This window comes from Eucalyptus grandis, chromosome 8 (assembly GCF_016545825.1).
Source record: "Eucalyptus grandis isolate ANBG69807.140 chromosome 8, ASM1654582v1, whole genome shotgun sequence".
NCBI classification, from domain to species: domain Eukaryota; kingdom Viridiplantae; phylum Streptophyta; class Magnoliopsida; order Myrtales; family Myrtaceae; genus Eucalyptus; species Eucalyptus grandis.
Window position 1 is genome coordinate 12704324 of NC_052619.1, and position 16854 is coordinate 12721177.

The window sequence follows — 16854 nt, forward strand, 5'->3', positions numbered from 1 at the left end:
CAGTCCAACTTAAGTGCACTTGGTGAGTGAAAGGTGAGTCTGTAGGCACCAACTTTGTGGGCGCATTAACAAAAAGCTGTGTTTGGAAATGGCAACATATAGTTGGAATCAGATGGCAATGGAGAGATATATAAAAAAAAAAGAAAAAAAAAAAAAAAATACTTGTTAAACTGACATGGACACTGATGCATAAGAATGTTGTAACTATATCTATGCTGATTATTGAGACTGGCACTTAGTACGTAACTTCAGAGACACCAAGGACAGCGGAGCCCCAGAATTGCTCATCAGACACCCATTAACGGTTCTGCTGCTGTCAATCTTGGCCAGGATTGCACCAAAGTTTCTAGGTGCAGTGGCCTCTCGATGCAGCTGTGGACTCCCGCATTCATCATTTCTTTGCCACCAATACTCATCAGGACACAGGAGAATCTTGAGCTCATTGTTCTGTCCCGTTCTATCCTTCAATTTTCCATCAGAAAAAGAGAAAAAATTCATCGTGCACTCTTCTTTTGCGATTCCAATACTTGACCAACCAGAAGATGATATATCGAGTTTTTTTCCAGAAAGAATAACTTGTATAACATCGGGTGTCTGATGAACAATTCTCACAAAGGGACATCATCATTTCTCGTCAAGTTTTCCAGGAAATTGCATGAAAATATCCATAATGCCTACAAGAACTCATAAAAAATTGCAGCCGTTGCTGTCCCAACATAAGTGCACTTGGTAGGTGAATTTTAGTGCAAAGCTTTAATATCACTAGCATTTGATTTAGTCTGGGTCATGCGCTCTCAGCAAGAGAGACAAAGCAAAGCAGAAAACTTCAGCAAGACTCGTAAAATTCTTCATTGAACTAAATGAGAGGAAAAAAAGGCTACATTTTCTCATGCAGAACACCCTATCTAACAACAGCGGCATCTCAAAGGAACAATGATTGATCGGTAACGCCAGGAAGTTTCACGCCTTGTACTTGATCTTGCTGACAACGGAGAGGAGCTTAGCAACCGTCAAAGGCTTCTCGTGATAGTCATCAAGACCTGCTTCAATGAATTCTTGCCTCTCTTCTGATAATGAGTGAGAAGAAACACCAGCGATTGTGCTTTTAACGCCCATATCTCGCAGTTTCTTTGTCGCCTGTTAAAAGTCGAAAACAAAAATCTCCCTAACTGTCCGAAAAATTAATGGTTCTTGCTTCAACTTAGGCTTATCTAGCTCTTAGTCATAGGAAAGTTGACAGTACCTCTATGCCATTCATTACAGGCATGTCTCTGTCCATGAGAACGAGGTCAAATTTCTTTCCCGAGGAGTGGATCTCGACGGCTTCTTTTCCGTTTCCAACAACATGGTTCACAATTCCAAGGACGTTTAGGAGCTGGTGGTGAATCATTTGGCTCACTTTGTTATCGTCAACCACGAGCGCAGTGACCTCATCATTCAGGCTAGGGACTCCAAGAAATTGACTTTTCGGCATTCCCTTCCTGTGTATCTATGTACTGGATCTTCTTCTCCCTTTTCAGCTCCAAACCTCTTGATATGTACTTCAGTGGTTGTATTGTACTAGAGAGTTTGTCACTGTCAAACAAACGGGAATCCCATATAAAGGGCTCCGTGTGGAGGGTTGAAATGAGAGCGAGGAAGAGCGCCGGACATCATGAAATGACTTGGATTTTGTTGGATAACATGAAATCAAGAATTGAACAGTTTCCACTTCTGGGTAATACAAATGAAAAAGCAGCTTTTTCGAGCGGAAATGAACGTTGAATTCAGCCAGAAATGGACAGAAATCACACTTCAGCCGATGCATACAATCTGCACTAGCATCATCTTGGATCCTCTCTTTCGAAGGACTCATTGATTTGACATTGATTTTCCTTTATGGAAACAGACATCGACCAAGTTGTTATTTCAGAGGCAACTTCTTAATGTACCTTTTGAAATCATTACATAAGCGACATGCCGTTTTCAAATACATACTCGATCTGTTACCTTTCAAAGAAAAGCATGAAAAATATGGACAGAGAAAAGAGTCGTCTTTCGTTTCAGATTCTTATGCCTCACTTAATCCACAAATTTTTGGTTTATAAGTTTATTTTCAGTATATACATTTCTTGCTTTTGTTTGATCCCTGATAAACTACTTGAGATTTTGGTGGTCTTTATGGTTTGGAAACAAATAAGCTAAATTTAAAATGAGTTAATACCAGGAAAATTCTCAAACCGATATACTTGTGACAAACAAATCTAATGATTATAGAAAATATGATCTAGATTGCATTGCGATATTAGTTCCAACAATAACAACTTGAGAAATATCTAATTTTCCCAATTTGTGAGAAATTTAGGGAACGAAGCGAGAGATATGTTGGCCATTTTAAATTACCATTTGTTTGGTGACGTACCCTATAGCATAGACTTTATCAACACTATTAGCAAAAGATCAAAGTCAAAAGAAGACTTAATTTTTAAAAAAATTTATAATACAGAGATAAATCTGATGGTCGGATGCTTCATGCATAATTTGTTTCATAGGTGCAAGAAATGAAAAGAAAAGAGAGTTAAAAGGGCAATGCGGAGTGTAACAAATAGTTCTTTTTGCCCATAAGGTCAATAAGAGTTTGACATTTTATTATTACCAGACGATGATATACCACAGAAAAATTATATTATGTACTTGAGATACCAGCAAATGGCAAGGCCTATTCCAGGTCCAAAATATAATCCCTCTTTCATAGCCTATATAATCCCTTTTTCCATATTTTTCCGGTTAAATAATGGGAAACCTTTCTACTATTACATGAATCTGATTTTCATTTCATGACTACTGCTATGGTAAGACAAACCCCAAAAATAAGAACGACCCAAACAAGAGGGGCTTCTTGACTAACCACCTGGCCTTAGATTCTAAAAGTCAAGGGGCCACATGTGCTCAATAAATTCGCTGGTGGTCCTATTTGCAGTTACATAGTCCAGAAAAAATGGAGAGGCAAGCTCCTCTAGTTCTTGTTTGATGTACCGCTCTTATGACACGACAATATTTCGACCCTTTCGGGTAATGCTCTCAGTGGTGAATCGATCAGGACAGAGCTCCAAGACAAGCTGAGGGAAGAGAACAGACAAGACAAGGAAGCCATCCGCTGATTGTACATTTACGCTTTGTCTGAACAGCTTCGAATGCGTTTACTCTTTTCTAGGCCACATTGATCAGAATCCGCCTATCGGACGAGTGGGAAGAAAAAATATTCAAGATGGTAACAATGTATGCGAGGTTAGAACTAAGCTTAAGGGGAAAAAAACTGCGTCAATGAGATTATTTAGGTACAAAGAGGACCGGGCACCAACGTTATAAAGGTCACAAACGGCCTCAACTGCCATTCCCGAGCATCACTCCCGTTTTGCCCCTCGTAAGCAATGATGGGGCGAGCGCCATCGGATTCAGACGCAATACCGTATTTAACCAAATCCCAGACAAAGCCATTTTCTGCTTGATTAACAAAGAATGCTCATTCACGGAACGCTGGTCGTTGTTAACCTTAGGTGGCGGACATTTTGGCGTCCAGGAGCCTTGAACGTCATGGGGAAACTCAAATAGCCAACGTAAAAAGTCTTCAAGAAAGATTTTATGTTGGTGCCGAGGAGAACTAAGGGCAACGGACAGGGATGTTGGCACGACTGGTGTAATGCTCCGCAATTAGCATAGCATTACCAGCGATGTTAGCCTCAAAAAGAGAATACAGAGAGAAGAGACCACGCACAAAAGCAGTGATGATGCCTATGAGCACTCAAAAGAGCTCAATTAAAGAGCCTCTGGTAAACAACTCATGGACTGGAAAGTACGTGAATTTTATGGAGCATCGGCTTCTTAATGACAGAAAATGGCAAAGAGAGAATTTAAAAGGGCCATGTCCTCTCTGATATAAATAAGCAACCACATCAGAGAACTTCCCTCCGTTACTGTGTTTGAATTTCAACGTCAAAATACACAACTTTAACCCAGAGCTATATGGAAAGCCCCCAAGAAACAAAGATCTATGGCAGGAGATAGGTGTAGAACAATTTCCTCCAAAATCACATTTATTTTTCATGTTCCAAGTGTCGCTCTCCAAAAAAAAATTACAACTCTCTCCCACCATAATCAATCACTCACCACAAACCAAACAAATTAAAAAATAAGCAAAAGCAATATGTACGAAAATATACATACCTACAACCCATTTCACACAAATTTACAAAATACACAACAATGAACCATAGTACCTCATGGTCATTGTCTTTCGCACCCAGAAAAGGAGAAAGAAAAAAGAACTAAACATGATTAGTGTCTATGGCAGTACCTGTCCTGGCTTGCGATATACGATTAGCATAGATAGTCACCAGGCGCAATTGTGTACTGTTAAGGCCTTCCAAGTATGGCAAGAATGCCTTCCCAAGCATGATATATATATCCACCAGACAGAAAACTACAGTCTGCATCAATAGAAAAACAAAACCAAGCTGAGATTGTAAAACACAGTGCAATGGCACAAGGTTGTGATCTACTCAACTTGAACGATGTGAAAATGCATGAGACTGAGCAAAAAGAGTCAAACGCCATCTACCTTAGAGATGTCATGATGATCAAACAGGTATATAGTATCTGAAATTGACTCGACACCATATTTATTCTATTTGTGTCCTTCCACATCAAGCAAAAAAGAGAAATAATCTGAAAGAACTATGACATTCATCAAGATTGGCAAGGACAATACAGCAAAAACTCGCAGGAAGGCAAACATGTGGAAGCACATATTATAGTACAAAAGCAAAAAGTAGGATCTTCACTCCTGCTACAGATCACAGAGATTATGTCTAACAGTCTCAAATACAATCCCAAAAAGACAAGTCAAACCAAGACTCAATTGCTCAAAATCAAAGCATAAAATGTGCGGATTATTTTCATTGTGTCCAATCCACAAATTTGCTGAATAATCATGAGACCCTCTCTACCCAATGATTAATTTTTCCTTTTCGCCGAGCTTAATAGCCACTATCCTACTATTAAGACATAAAGTCATAAAAACATTAAGAATGCTACCTTGCGAATGTCAGCACTCTGGTTCCCAAATGCTTCAAAAAGAGCAGGTAAAAATGATGGTAACTGAGCCATCAGCTCCTCTTGTGATAGCCGTCCCACAAGCTGGAGATGTCAGAGGAAACTTTCTATTAGATAAAAATAAGGAGCCTTGGAAGGTAAATGTCTTCAAAATGTAAGGAGAGAGCTGGTTTCCAAAATTAGCATGACCTATAGGCTGGACTAGAGGATATCGATAATGTACAGCCTAAGACCATCCAAGGATGGAAAACTATGTAAACAGCTTTAGAAGGCACTGAGTGTAGATTATATCATCGTAGTGGACATGACTAAATTGCACTCGAGTCAAACTGAAGCGATAGTAACTAGTGACAACTTTGAAGATGAAGCATACACAATTTTTACATGAATATACTTCGAAAAGAATATAGATGATAAAAATTGCTATAGAAAGTCCCTAACGGTAAAAAAAAAGTCCAAGAAGAACCTGTTCAGCAGTCTGGACATCATAACTGCTCCTAAATCCTAATTACGTCTACGATTGGTAAGTTTATTTCATAAGTAACCATCCAAAAAGAACATGTACTTTGCAATAAGTTGCTACAACAGAGGGAACCAACATAAGCCCAACTGATACAGCAAAACAAGCATGCGTCAACATTATCCAACAAGCAAAAATTCTGAATATGTTCTTTGTTTCTTTTGTCTACTCTTCCTTGGAAGGTTGGTGGGGAGTTTAGGAGAGGAGGTACTATATAAGGTCGGATTGAGAGTAGAAAGCAAGGTACCTTCGTTAAACAATTTATGCAAGTAACAAGCATTTTCTCATCTTCAGTGACCAATAATGGAACAATAACCTGCTCATCAAACAATCACATCACCAACAAATTCGAAAATTAGTCTACTAGCAACCTCCACTTCTCTTAAAGAAAAGAGCACCAGGAGAGAGAGAGAGAGAGAGCACATACACTTAGACATCTGAAGGGATCATACTTGGACAATACAATAGATAAGCAATGCTCAGCTTCATTTGAAACCTAAAAGCAGAAAAATAAAATATAAAAGATGGATACAAGGGAAGCTAATGATATATGGTTGAAAAGACAGGTCAAAGAAATTACCTTGGCAACGTCATCCTTACCAGCATGAAGCAGCTTTTCAATTACAATCTCAATAGACTCTTCCATCATATCTTTCTGGAACCATAAGAGGAATGTAGAATTTACCTCAGATAAAAATTATGCAAAGCATGAGAAAAACACATGCAAGCATTTGTGAAAAGAAATGTTTCAACACAAATCTAGAGACATGGTACTATTTTAAAAGCAAAATGATACACAATGCACCTGATTCTGGAGCATTTCAGTAATCGACAAAAGACCCAGTTCACGGATGAGGGAGTCAGAATCATCCAACACCTCAAGTACAATTGTCAAAATTTGATTGAAATACTGCATAAAAGCCGGGTAACCGTAAGTCATCATAGAGAATAACATGCTGCAACATTAATCTAACCAGACGTTCTCAAATAAGGTCTCCTCCCTGATGGAAAAAATTAACCATTAATATAAAAAGAGATTAATACAACTCAATAGCTTCCGGAAAATGGTAGGTTCCACTTCATCAAGGAAAGACAAGCTAACAGATATACTATGATGGGTGGACATATACAACAAATGGAATAAGTAGATAAGATACCCAAGAATATCGATTGTCTTGTTTCAACAAATAAGAAATCAGTTGCCTTTAACCAGTGTTCTTTTTCTATTGACACCATTTTACATAGTTCTGACAGTAACGAGGATTACCCTGATACACAACTGTCACCATTTTCAATGAACAAGCCATAACAGAACAATTAGCTTCTGAAGATATAGGCCAATGACATGTACCCTATAAACTTCATAGTAAGCACATGGCAGAATTAGCACCGAGTTTCTACTTAATTACAATGCCATGTTAGGGTTGCACGGGGAAGAACATGCATGGCAGAAGCCTTGCGAAGAAGGGGGAGACTGAGATTTGTCATTGCATACCTTTGTCCAAATAGAAATATCACTGGCCTGAGATATTTCAACCAGCTGCTGAAGTCCAGTTCTTTTATTTGAAGATGAAAGATCATCATTGCCGTTACCGATCTACAAAAGAAGGATTCTAGATTCATTATCCTCAATGAATATTTTTTTTTTTTTTTTCACACTTCTAATCATACTGTTTCCCAAAAGTAACAATCTTACCATTACAAGCCACTAGAAACTAAATGATATCTTACCATGTGAAGAATTTGGGGAATACTCAGCTCATCTGGCAATGAATTAACCTTAGAAGCAGAGAAATTGCGATTGTCAAGGTCAGCCTCAGCTGAAGGCTCACCATCAGGACCTAAGTTTTCAGCAGCCCCAAGGCCAGGACTGCTCATACTATTGATGTCCACCTGGGGACTGGACAAGCCCTCTAGACTCATGGGAGACGTATGTTCAATCCGACCAATCTGGGAATCTATATTATTGTCAGTGAGATTTCTAGTGCAGCTCAGATCTTCCGACTTGAAATCAGAGAAGTCATGGTTCAAGTTATCATGCGTTTCATTAGATGCTACATGAATCCCACCAGTAGGCAGGGAAGAATCTTGCATAGAACTCCACTTCCGGCCCCCATTACTGTCTAGGGAACCAGCAGAATACCTGCCAAAGAAATTACCCACCCTTTGCTGACCAATATATCCATCTTCAGATGATGAGCCCACAACATCATAAGGATCATAACCAGACTTTGAACGCTGCCGCTCTCTCTTGCTTTGCAAAAAGTTCATCAGATCAACTTCTATACGAGGAGTGTACTGTTTAAGAGCTCGTCTCAAGGAATTCTGTTCCTCAACAGACAAACTCAGGATAAAATTGAGAAATGCAGTCGAATCATAGTGGGAATAAATTGATATGAGACAAGAAATAGCTGCTTCCTTGAGCTTTGTATTTTTATCATGGGCTAGGGGAGTCAACTTAGCAAGCCATAGTTTCAATATACCAATATTACCAGAACCTTCAGAGTTTGCCACATGCTTGCTAAAGGAATTGATGGCAAATTCTATCACTGCCAATTTTGCCTTGGGAGAGCGTTGTTCATCAAGTGATCGAAGCAAAGCAGGTAGAAGAGAATCCGTACTGTATGATTTACTCAAAATCTCTAGTGTTGCTGAGCAAGGCTGCCGAACTGACTCTTTTGGGTCAATCAAACGTGAGAAAACATGGGGTACAATCCTTTCCATGTAACCCTCAAAGGGTTTGCGGCAAGATTTAATGATGTCAGCAAGAGTGGAAAGAGATGCCTGCGCAACTTTATGGTGAGGATCATCCAAATGCTGGAAAAATAGCTTCATGACCTTCTCAAAGTTTTGGATAACTTCTTGAATACCTCTCGGTCCTTGCTGCAGCAGAGACTTTATATAACTAAACGCAGCAACTCTAGTAGACCAGTCAGAAGTTGAACTGAGACCTTCACTAAGGGCATCGCTTAGAGATGCTGGACCATCCACGTAACTTGATAAATCACTCAGCGCTAGCTGGCTATCATCAAAGCTTCTCCTCCTGCTTGCAGACATTCTTCCCACCACAGCCTTTCTCGAAAGTGGCCTCTGGAAGTTAGGGACATGACTGCTATGTAAATCCCTTAAGCTTCCATCTCTGTGTGGTGTGTTCATATATTGCCTCTCCATGTGCAGATTCGTCGATCGCCTAGCTTCCCTAATGTCACTTTTCTCCTCAATTGCACCCCTTTCATGCAGCTTCTCTGAAGTTCTCCTTGCTGAATAGGCAGAAAATGCTGACAAAGTCTCAGTTACCGTATTACCATGATAGGATGACTTGACAGAATCTTTGGAAGCTTGAATTTGAGAAATGATATCAGATAAACCCAAGCCACCATTTCGGTTGCTACCCCTGCCGATAACTGATGTGGCTGAATCTGAGGCTAACGAGCTCTGGTTAGAAGCTGGAATTGCATGTGGAGATGGCGGATCACGGGAAGATGGACGGTCAACTCCTGCACTAGGGGCAACATGAGAGATATTTAACTGCTTACAAATGATCAAGAGTATCTATCCAAAAACAAGATTTACTTCAACAGATTGGAAGAAATAACTTGAGTCCATCTTTACCTAAATCCAGACTAGATGAATGGAGAGCCAAAGGATTTCGCTTATCAGATACATCCAAGCCTCTAAGCATGCTTTCAATGGCACTGACCTTCTCTTTGCTAGAATGTAACACACTTTCAAGACTACGTTCAGCACCTTTACCAGCTGCTTTTGTCTGAGACAAAAGCAGCCCTGAAGAAAGAGAAGTCCCTGAGGATAAAGTAGATGTTCTATCCATTGCAACAATAGCAGAAGTTCCATATCCAGGTAGACCTGTATGAGCAGAGGTATGAGTGGACGACATATGTGCACTTCTCTCACGAATTGAAGGAGAAGCATGTCGTCTGTGCAAGCCACCATCTTCTTCATTTATTATCTGCAGAGGAGGGATAAAAGAAGCTTAATGGAGGAAAAAGATTAAAAATAGGCCAAGGATATCCCTGTTCATAAGAAGCATTTACCCTCTGAATCACAGGATCAAAAGACAAAAACAAGCGCCGGGAGCGCTCTGGCCAAGTTTTTGAAAACATTCTGTAGCACATTCTGGCTGTGGATCGAACCTGTTAAATTTCAAACATCACTTAACATTTTCATTGAAATGAAAAAGCTCAAAAATATAAACAAATTCAAACAGCTTTACCTCACTCATTGCATCAGCGACACAACATCTTATAAGATCCTCAAAAAGATCAGCAGATCGCTGTATTTCTGGCACATCAGGCCATTGTTCCAATACCAACAGTGCATACTCGCAACACCTGACATTCAACAAACGTAAAAGAAACAATGTAAAAGAAGTAACAATTATATAAGCACAGAACAATATGCATCCTCGCCTGCTAGTAATGGTTTCAATGAGAAAAAATTAACAGAACATAAAAACTTTTTCAGCACCTTGCACGAAGTACTGCATTTCGGTCATTCTTTGCACAGTCGGCTAAGCGAGGAAGAACACGTGAAACCTTGCAGTTACGCAACATCTGTAGGTAAAAGCATATAGTGTGAAAAATTATGAAGTTAAAAGTAATATCAGAAATTTTTTTTTTTTTGGGCTAAACATGCTGATGAGTTAATTTACCGTTTTTATACAATTATCAGCAGACTCTGCAATAACAAGGACAGTGATCACAACTAGCTTGAAAAGAACCTGATGGGAATAATACATTATCAATAAAAGGAGAGTGAAAAATGAAAAGACCAAAATTAAAGAGAGTTTAGTACGTACTGGAATGAGTGACTCAGCACAGGCTTCAAAATCTCCCAGAAGCTCCTTGGATAAAAAGCATAGCAGGTGGCAAGCCTTCAAAGCACATAACACAACCAAAAAGTAGCTTATATATAGTATTTTTTTTATTTTTTATAAAGACTTAATTCATTGCTTGCTGCGATATTTGATTAGAGAAGCAATTTTACTAGTGATCTAGCAAAGTAGAACGAACCTTCTAAACACATGATACAACCATAGAGGCTAATATACCGTATGTTTTTTCTAGACTAATATGCATTACTTCCTAGGATGTTTGATTACAAACAAGGTTTCACAAGTGATCTAGCAGAATAAGGTCCTCTTTTTGAACCCATGTTTTCAAAGCAAGACTAGCTAAATCCCTACAATTGATGAATCTGAAAAGCCACAGTTTGCTTGGCGCATGTTACTGAAGTTCTGGCATGTTGGCAACCACCAGAGATTTATGGCAATTGTTTCCTTAATCCTCAGTATAGAAGTAAGAAGCTTTACAAGCAACAGATGCGGAGAAAAACCATGCCAAAATAAATCTGTCATTGGTCATAATAAACATGACACAGAAACAAAAATGGTATTCAAGCAAGGTAGGAGATCTCAATAACAACCATGCCTCTGTCCTTATTTTCTAATAACCAACCGCCTTTTATTTTTTTTTTTTTGGGTTATCCTCCAATAAACATTCTTTGGAGGAATGAGCCAGAATCATAGCATTGCAGACGGGCACTTGTGGAGAAAAAAGAGCCCACATTGCCACAAACCAGATTTAATTTCAAGATTAACAACTTAAGATCAAAGCCAAAGCAAGTCTGCTTGCCAATCCGCCAGTCATGAACCAACCTTAGGAGCCTTTAATTGGATAGTTCAAGAACCACTGGTAGTAAAGAAAAATATACAAACAACAAGGGCAGCACTAAGCCATGAAGTTGCACCTGCTTTACTATGCTGGACCTTCTATCAGACAACTGTGTGTTCAGAGGGCCCACAAGTTGCTTCAATAGTCCCTTGAAACATGGATAGTCAGCAGCACCTGGTAACAGTATGATTGATGACAAAAGGACTTGCATCAAAACATGGTTTGTAAGGCTTCAGCTAATAGTACCACCACTATAGTTGCATTTATGAGCAATGTCAAGGATCATCAGGTAAAATAATCAAGAAAGATATAAATAGGGATTAGATGATAAAATCATTGAAATTGGTAACTAGTAGATAAGACAAGAACACATGTATACAGTACAAAGATTTTGTGAGTTAACAGTAAAGTGAGGTTTCACCAATACATTTTTGATTAAATTAATTTTATTTCAAAATAGATTATTCAAACAGACATCTAGATATTCACAAGGAAACTTGTAAGTGCTTCTTTTGGTAATCGTCAGAGAGTCTTTCCACTACTGTTGTTGCAGTGCAATGAAGTCTGATGTGCAGCGCATGCATTTGACATGTACTAAAACTGTAGCACCCTAAAGCTAAGAGGGGGGCAACATTGGCTCCGAGGAGTTCACTAAACACCTTTAAAAAGCTGAAGCACCCTCTTAGGAGGTACCACTGTGCCACCAGATCCATACCCATCTCAGTCGCATTTGGCATGGATCTATCAATTCAAGCAAGGTGGCAAGCATGGGATCTACTTTCAATGAGGCAATTAGAATTGTTTCTTTGAAATATCAACATAAAATTGCAAGTATCATAATGATGAGAATGATATAATCCCGTAAGAGAGAAAGAGAGAGTAAAAACCTCCAGAAACTAGTGCTTCGATTCTCTGCATGGCACCAATGCGAACCGACCAATCTTTATCTGGTACAAGGGTAGAAGCAATCTTCTCAAATTCCCTTATCAGCTCTTTCTCTGAGTATACTGTAATTGGTTCTACGGGTTTTACTGTTACATCACCTTCAGCTGCACAGAACAGAAAAGATAACACCAAAGATTAAACTGAAGCACATCTTACAAATTATGTCAAATGCTTCGTGGTCAGAGTAGGACTGGAAGAGAGAAGTAAGAACACCACAAAGAATAAGTCCATCAATATTTAACAAATCTACTTAACTTTCCCAACAAAATGTCAAAACATAATACATCCAATCCCCACCCCCTCTCAAGGGAAGGGAAAAAAACACATTCAATTCAATGGAAGAGCATTCTACTTCTACCTTGAATTTGGAGAAAAGATAACTTTGGGGACTGTAGTATAGATCATATACTTAAAGATAGCTGGAAAGGACTAAAGTGAAGATGCTAACCTCCAGATTGAGACGTATCCCTAGTAGAACTCTTTGCCCTGGGACTATTTCGTTTAGGGTTATGAATTGTAGGCTTTGCATCTGTGGCAGCAAAATTACCCGTAAGTCCATTTGAATTACGAATTTGTGGTTCGAGCTTCTCTAATCTTGCATTGATCTCTTTCACCTGCAATCATAATTTCTATCAGAAGGAGGCAAAAAGTTCCTTTCTCTGAAAAGCAAAAAAGAAAAGAAAAGAAAAGAAAAGACTGGAATCCCTCAATATTTTGTGCACTTCATCAGAATGTTTCCATAGACAGCAGAATGATAAAATCTGTAAATTAGTATATGCACATACTCACCATTGATGAAGGGATATGATGCCGTTGAAGTTCATCACAAAACTGAGACCCAGCCTGTGTATACATCTCCTGGAAAGAGAGGGAAAAAACAGCCTTCTCAGTGAATGTGGTCTAGCAACCAGCTAAAAGACAAATAAAAAAGCTCAAGAAAGAACATTGCAAGTTCAACAGGCAAAACCTGCTGCTTCCCTAGTTTGGCTCATCCATCTTATAAGTGAAACACAACCATATAAACTTTCTGTAAAAGTTGCATCAATATCTTTCAGAACAGTGACATCAGAATACAAGTATCACAGCTGCTGAAACTTAGTTTTTGCTTCTCATATCAAAGAATAAGAATATATGTCAACCAGCCCATGCTTTACTTGAGAAAGGAACCATTACTCACAGGATCATGGAACAGACAGGAGATGATATATTTTTTTAAAAAAAAATGTCTAATGGCCAATTATGAGCTTTCGTGGAAGAGGAGTCTTGACTACTGTCACTTGTGCCTAGTAATTCAACACAATTTTGATCCTTGAGCAAACTTACAAGCACTGACCAGGTATCTAATAAAAATATGAACTAAACCAAAGTAATACAGACCAGCTTCTCTCATCATTAAACAACTTCTGGGTGAACAGAACATCCAGAGCAGATGCATTGTGTCTATCCTTAATGTCATACCACTAACAAAAAAGGAAAAAAAAAAGTTGCCATCGCAGTAGAGTTACTTATGACAGAGAAAAAGCAATTTGAAGCTTCTTGATGCGATGAGCGTATCACTGAGTTTGGCAACAAATTATTATAATTCAACAACTGTTCTGTGAGATAGAATCCAGCTTGACTCTATTACAGCCGGCCGAGCAAAGGATTTGCAAATGCTTTTGCAAGATAATGAATTTTCCATGCAAACGCCTTGGTTATCACAGTAATTTACTCGCACAACTACCAAAAGTAATTAATTGGATGACGTTTGAACAATATGATGCTTTTCATAAACAACTCTACACAAGAAATACATGGAAATATAAGGTCAAACAAAATACTTCTCAGCAAATTAAGATAACTCCACATAAAGATCTTACAAGGCTTGAAGAAGTAATGTGTCAAGGATGCCACTGACCTCAATGCATGATAAAGCTGCTTCCCTGACACCATGATTTGAGTCGTTCAACAATTGCAAAATCTAGAAACGAAAGGAAGCATTAATAAATCCAGTTTGGAGGAAAAAATCTCTATGCTCTCCTACTACATCGAGTCAATGGGCATACCGGCGGAAGGATGGCCCGTTGAAGAGGAAGTTCTGTAGATGCAAAGAGACCAATTGCAGAAGTCACAGTCCGAGCAAACTCTTCTCTGACTCTCCAATTTTTGTGAGTCCAAGCGAAAGACCCAGCCCTTTCAACAATTATTGTCGGTGAAGAAACCTGCAGGAACACATGACCAAGATCAAGTTTGACATAACCTAGAAAAACAAGCGAAAGATCACTAGAGTTTAAAAGGCACCAAAAAGTGGAAAAAAAAAATACCAGGAAGAAGGCAATAAATATCAAATTCCCCTCGTGTTTCCTACAATAAGGAAGGAGAACGCCCCTTTGCATTTCCCAGAATTTAGTAAGAAGAGCTAGAAAAAATACTCTATTTTCCTATCTATTTCGCCCTGGTTTAAGCTAGTAATGAGCAAAAGACCTGGCACAACTAAATTCAATTGGAAATTTGCAAGGCAAACCAAAGGGTCAGTTTTCATTCTCGGGCAAATTAAATCCCGGTTCATGCTTTTCCTCATCCAACTTGATCGAAGGTTTTCAGACAAAGAAACAGCACAAATAAGAGCAAAGCGGTCTAGCCTAAATTGAGTCATTTTTTTTGCAACATATATATCACGTGAAATAGGGATGATAGATAAAGTGGGCAAAGGAAATGTAGATTTAATTAACACGAACATAATAAGAAAACAAATCGGTTGACTGAGAACCAAACTGAACCAGTTCTCTGAGTCAAGTTTCCTCTTTGCAAATCCTGTTCAGGCATAGGAACCCTAAAAAATGTACAGGTCGTTTCCACTCTATGAATAAATTGAAGCTGAAATAATGCATGATGATTTCTTTGAACTCCCCATCTAATGAGCTCCCAGTACTCCTAAAAAATTCTCTAAAAATCCCCTCCTTACAGACAGAAGAAAAAACACTACAAAAGAGTTCAAACGAAAGCCCCAAGGCAAAAATTGGGTCAAATTAAACCCTGGAACTTCTGAAATGTCTAAGAACCAAGTCAACCAAGCTCGATTTGTACATTGACTTCATTTCAGTTCATTAAACAGCCTTAGACAAGGGCGAGAGCAAGGGTCATGCAGTCAATATTCGAAGTAAAAAACTCCACAACGCTACAAATTAAAACTTCTGATACGACAACAGTAATTCTCAAATATCAGCAAGCACTGAGATCAACCGTTAGCATCTGATTGCTAACGAACGAACCAACATTTGAGAAAATCCGGGAGAACTTCGAAGAATTGTTTTGATAGGTAAAACTCAATCGAGAAATTGCCGCGCACTCCTAACCGTCCGAATTTTCACCGAATCTTCACTCCAGCAACCACCATTCCAACAAAACAAACACACACACGGAGCATCCCCATCGACCGCCTCGCATTTCATACAGAGCGCGCGCGCACGAGCGAGCGAACAAGCGGACGGAGCAGTTACCTCCATGAGAGTGAGCAGCAGCCTCCGGGCGGCGTCCCTCACGGGCTGCTTCCCGTCGCCGAGGCGCTCGACGACGGCGGGGACGAGGCCGTTGAGGTGCAGCTTCAGGTGCTCGCCGGAGAGCACGGCGGCGGAGGCGAGGGCCTGGAGCGCGCCCTCGCAGACCCGGAAGTTGCCGTCCCGGAGGAGATCCATGCAGCAGTCGACGAGGGACGAGGTCTCGTGCGGGGAGAGGCTCTTCCGGGAGGCCTCGAGGAGCTGGTAGAGGCGCTCCACGGCGGCCAGGCGCTCCTTCGTGTCCTTGGCGCGCGCGAGCTCCAGCGCCTCCTCCATCCCTCCGCCGATGGGGCCGGGGATCCGCGCGGCGAGGAGAGAGAAAGCAGATCGGGGCCCGGCGGAGGAGGTTGTTGGCGGTGGTTCCGAGCCTCTCCGATCCGTAGAGAGAGAAGGGGGCCGAGATGGAGATGGTGGTGGTGGTGAGTGTTGCAGTGGGAGGAAAGAAAGTAGTTTTTTAATTTTTTCTGAGTGACGCTGACGCTTATACTTTGCGGAAGCGACAGAGACTCTGGTGCGTGCTCTTCTGGAGGGGGAGGGGCGGAGGAAATTGCCACCCGGAATGGGGGTTATTTACGAGACGTGCCACTGCGCTAGCGAGGGCCCTGTCAGGCGCGGCCACGCGTCCCGCGTCGGACTAGAAGGCGACCTCGCCGGACTCTCTCGGGCACGGCACGTGCGCGCGAGGTGGGCCTGGGGCGACCCGACCGACCCTGGGCGTAGGACGTTGGCCGGTACTACGAAGGAGACGGTCGACTTAAATCTCTACCCCACCCCACCCCACACTACGTGTTGAAAAATCTACGGGCAAAACGAAGTAGGATCTAACGGGATATGCCCCGATGGCCACCCTAAGAAAGAGAGAGGCGGGGTTTCGAAATTGAGAAGAGGACGATTTAGCTTGATTCCCATACCTTGCCTTGAGATGGGGATGATTTTAATTTTAGATGTAAATTTTAACTCTCACGTTTGTAAGAAGGTAGAACAAAAGTTTAAGAGTAAGTTAAAGTAGCAATAAAATAAGATCGACTAACAAAAAATGAAATTGGATCCAGTTCATATTCATGAAAATAGT

General features: G+C 40.3%; 2 protein-coding genes across 2 annotated transcripts; both read right to left on the reverse strand.

Moving 5' to 3' along the window:
* Nucleotides 1-960: 960 nt before the first annotated feature.
* On the reverse strand, nucleotides 961-1531 carry LOC104416322 (two-component response regulator 24). The gene is made up of 2 exons (XM_010027726.3): nucleotides 1244-1531; nucleotides 961-1137 (listed from the first exon to the last, which is right to left on the reverse strand). Exons 1-2 carry the CDS (start codon nucleotides 1472-1474, stop codon nucleotides 961-963), a joined length of 408 nt encoding a protein of 135 aa, XP_010026028.2. The 5' UTR covers nucleotides 1475-1531.
* A 2401-nt stretch (nucleotides 1532-3932) lies between these two features.
* LOC104456562 (CLIP-associated protein) lies at nucleotides 3933-16246 on the reverse strand. The gene is made up of 21 exons (XM_010071377.3): nucleotides 15726-16246; nucleotides 14292-14447; nucleotides 14144-14206; nucleotides 13036-13104; nucleotides 12695-12860; nucleotides 12189-12350; nucleotides 11378-11475; nucleotides 10428-10502; nucleotides 10281-10349; nucleotides 10097-10182; nucleotides 9843-9960; nucleotides 9664-9762; nucleotides 9224-9578; nucleotides 7343-9108; nucleotides 7107-7208; nucleotides 6417-6521; nucleotides 6192-6266; nucleotides 6039-6107; nucleotides 5859-5927; nucleotides 5074-5175; nucleotides 3933-4466 (listed from the first exon to the last, which is right to left on the reverse strand). The coding sequence occupies exons 1-21, from the start codon at nucleotides 16056-16058 to the stop codon at nucleotides 4305-4307; spliced, it is 4299 nt and encodes a 1432-aa protein (XP_010069679.2). The 5' UTR covers nucleotides 16059-16246; the 3' UTR covers nucleotides 3933-4304.
* Nucleotides 16247-16854: the final 608 nt, after the last annotated feature.

Bases quoted from the DNA above. Each gene is read 5' to 3' on its own strand.
- LOC104416322 (XM_010027726.3), bottom strand. From the start codon at position 1,474: ATGCCGAAAAGTCAATTTCTTGGAGTCCCTAGCCTGAATGATGAGGTC. The intron at 1,138-1,243 runs GTACTGTCAACT...GACTTTTAACAG, and splicing joins CTGTAATGAATGGCATAGAG to GCGACAAAGAAACTGCGAGA.
- LOC104456562 (XM_010071377.3), bottom strand. From the start codon at position 16,058: ATGGAGGAGGCGCTGGAGCTCGCGCGCGCCAAGGACACGAAGGAGCGC. The intron at 10,183-10,280 runs GTAAATTAACTC...TTTTACCTACAG, and splicing joins CTGATAATTGTATAAAAACG to ATGTTGCGTAACTGCAAGGT. The intron at 6,267-6,416 runs GTGCATTGTGTA...TTATGGTTCCAG, and splicing joins CTGAAATGCTCCAGAATCAG to AAAGATATGATGGAAGAGTC.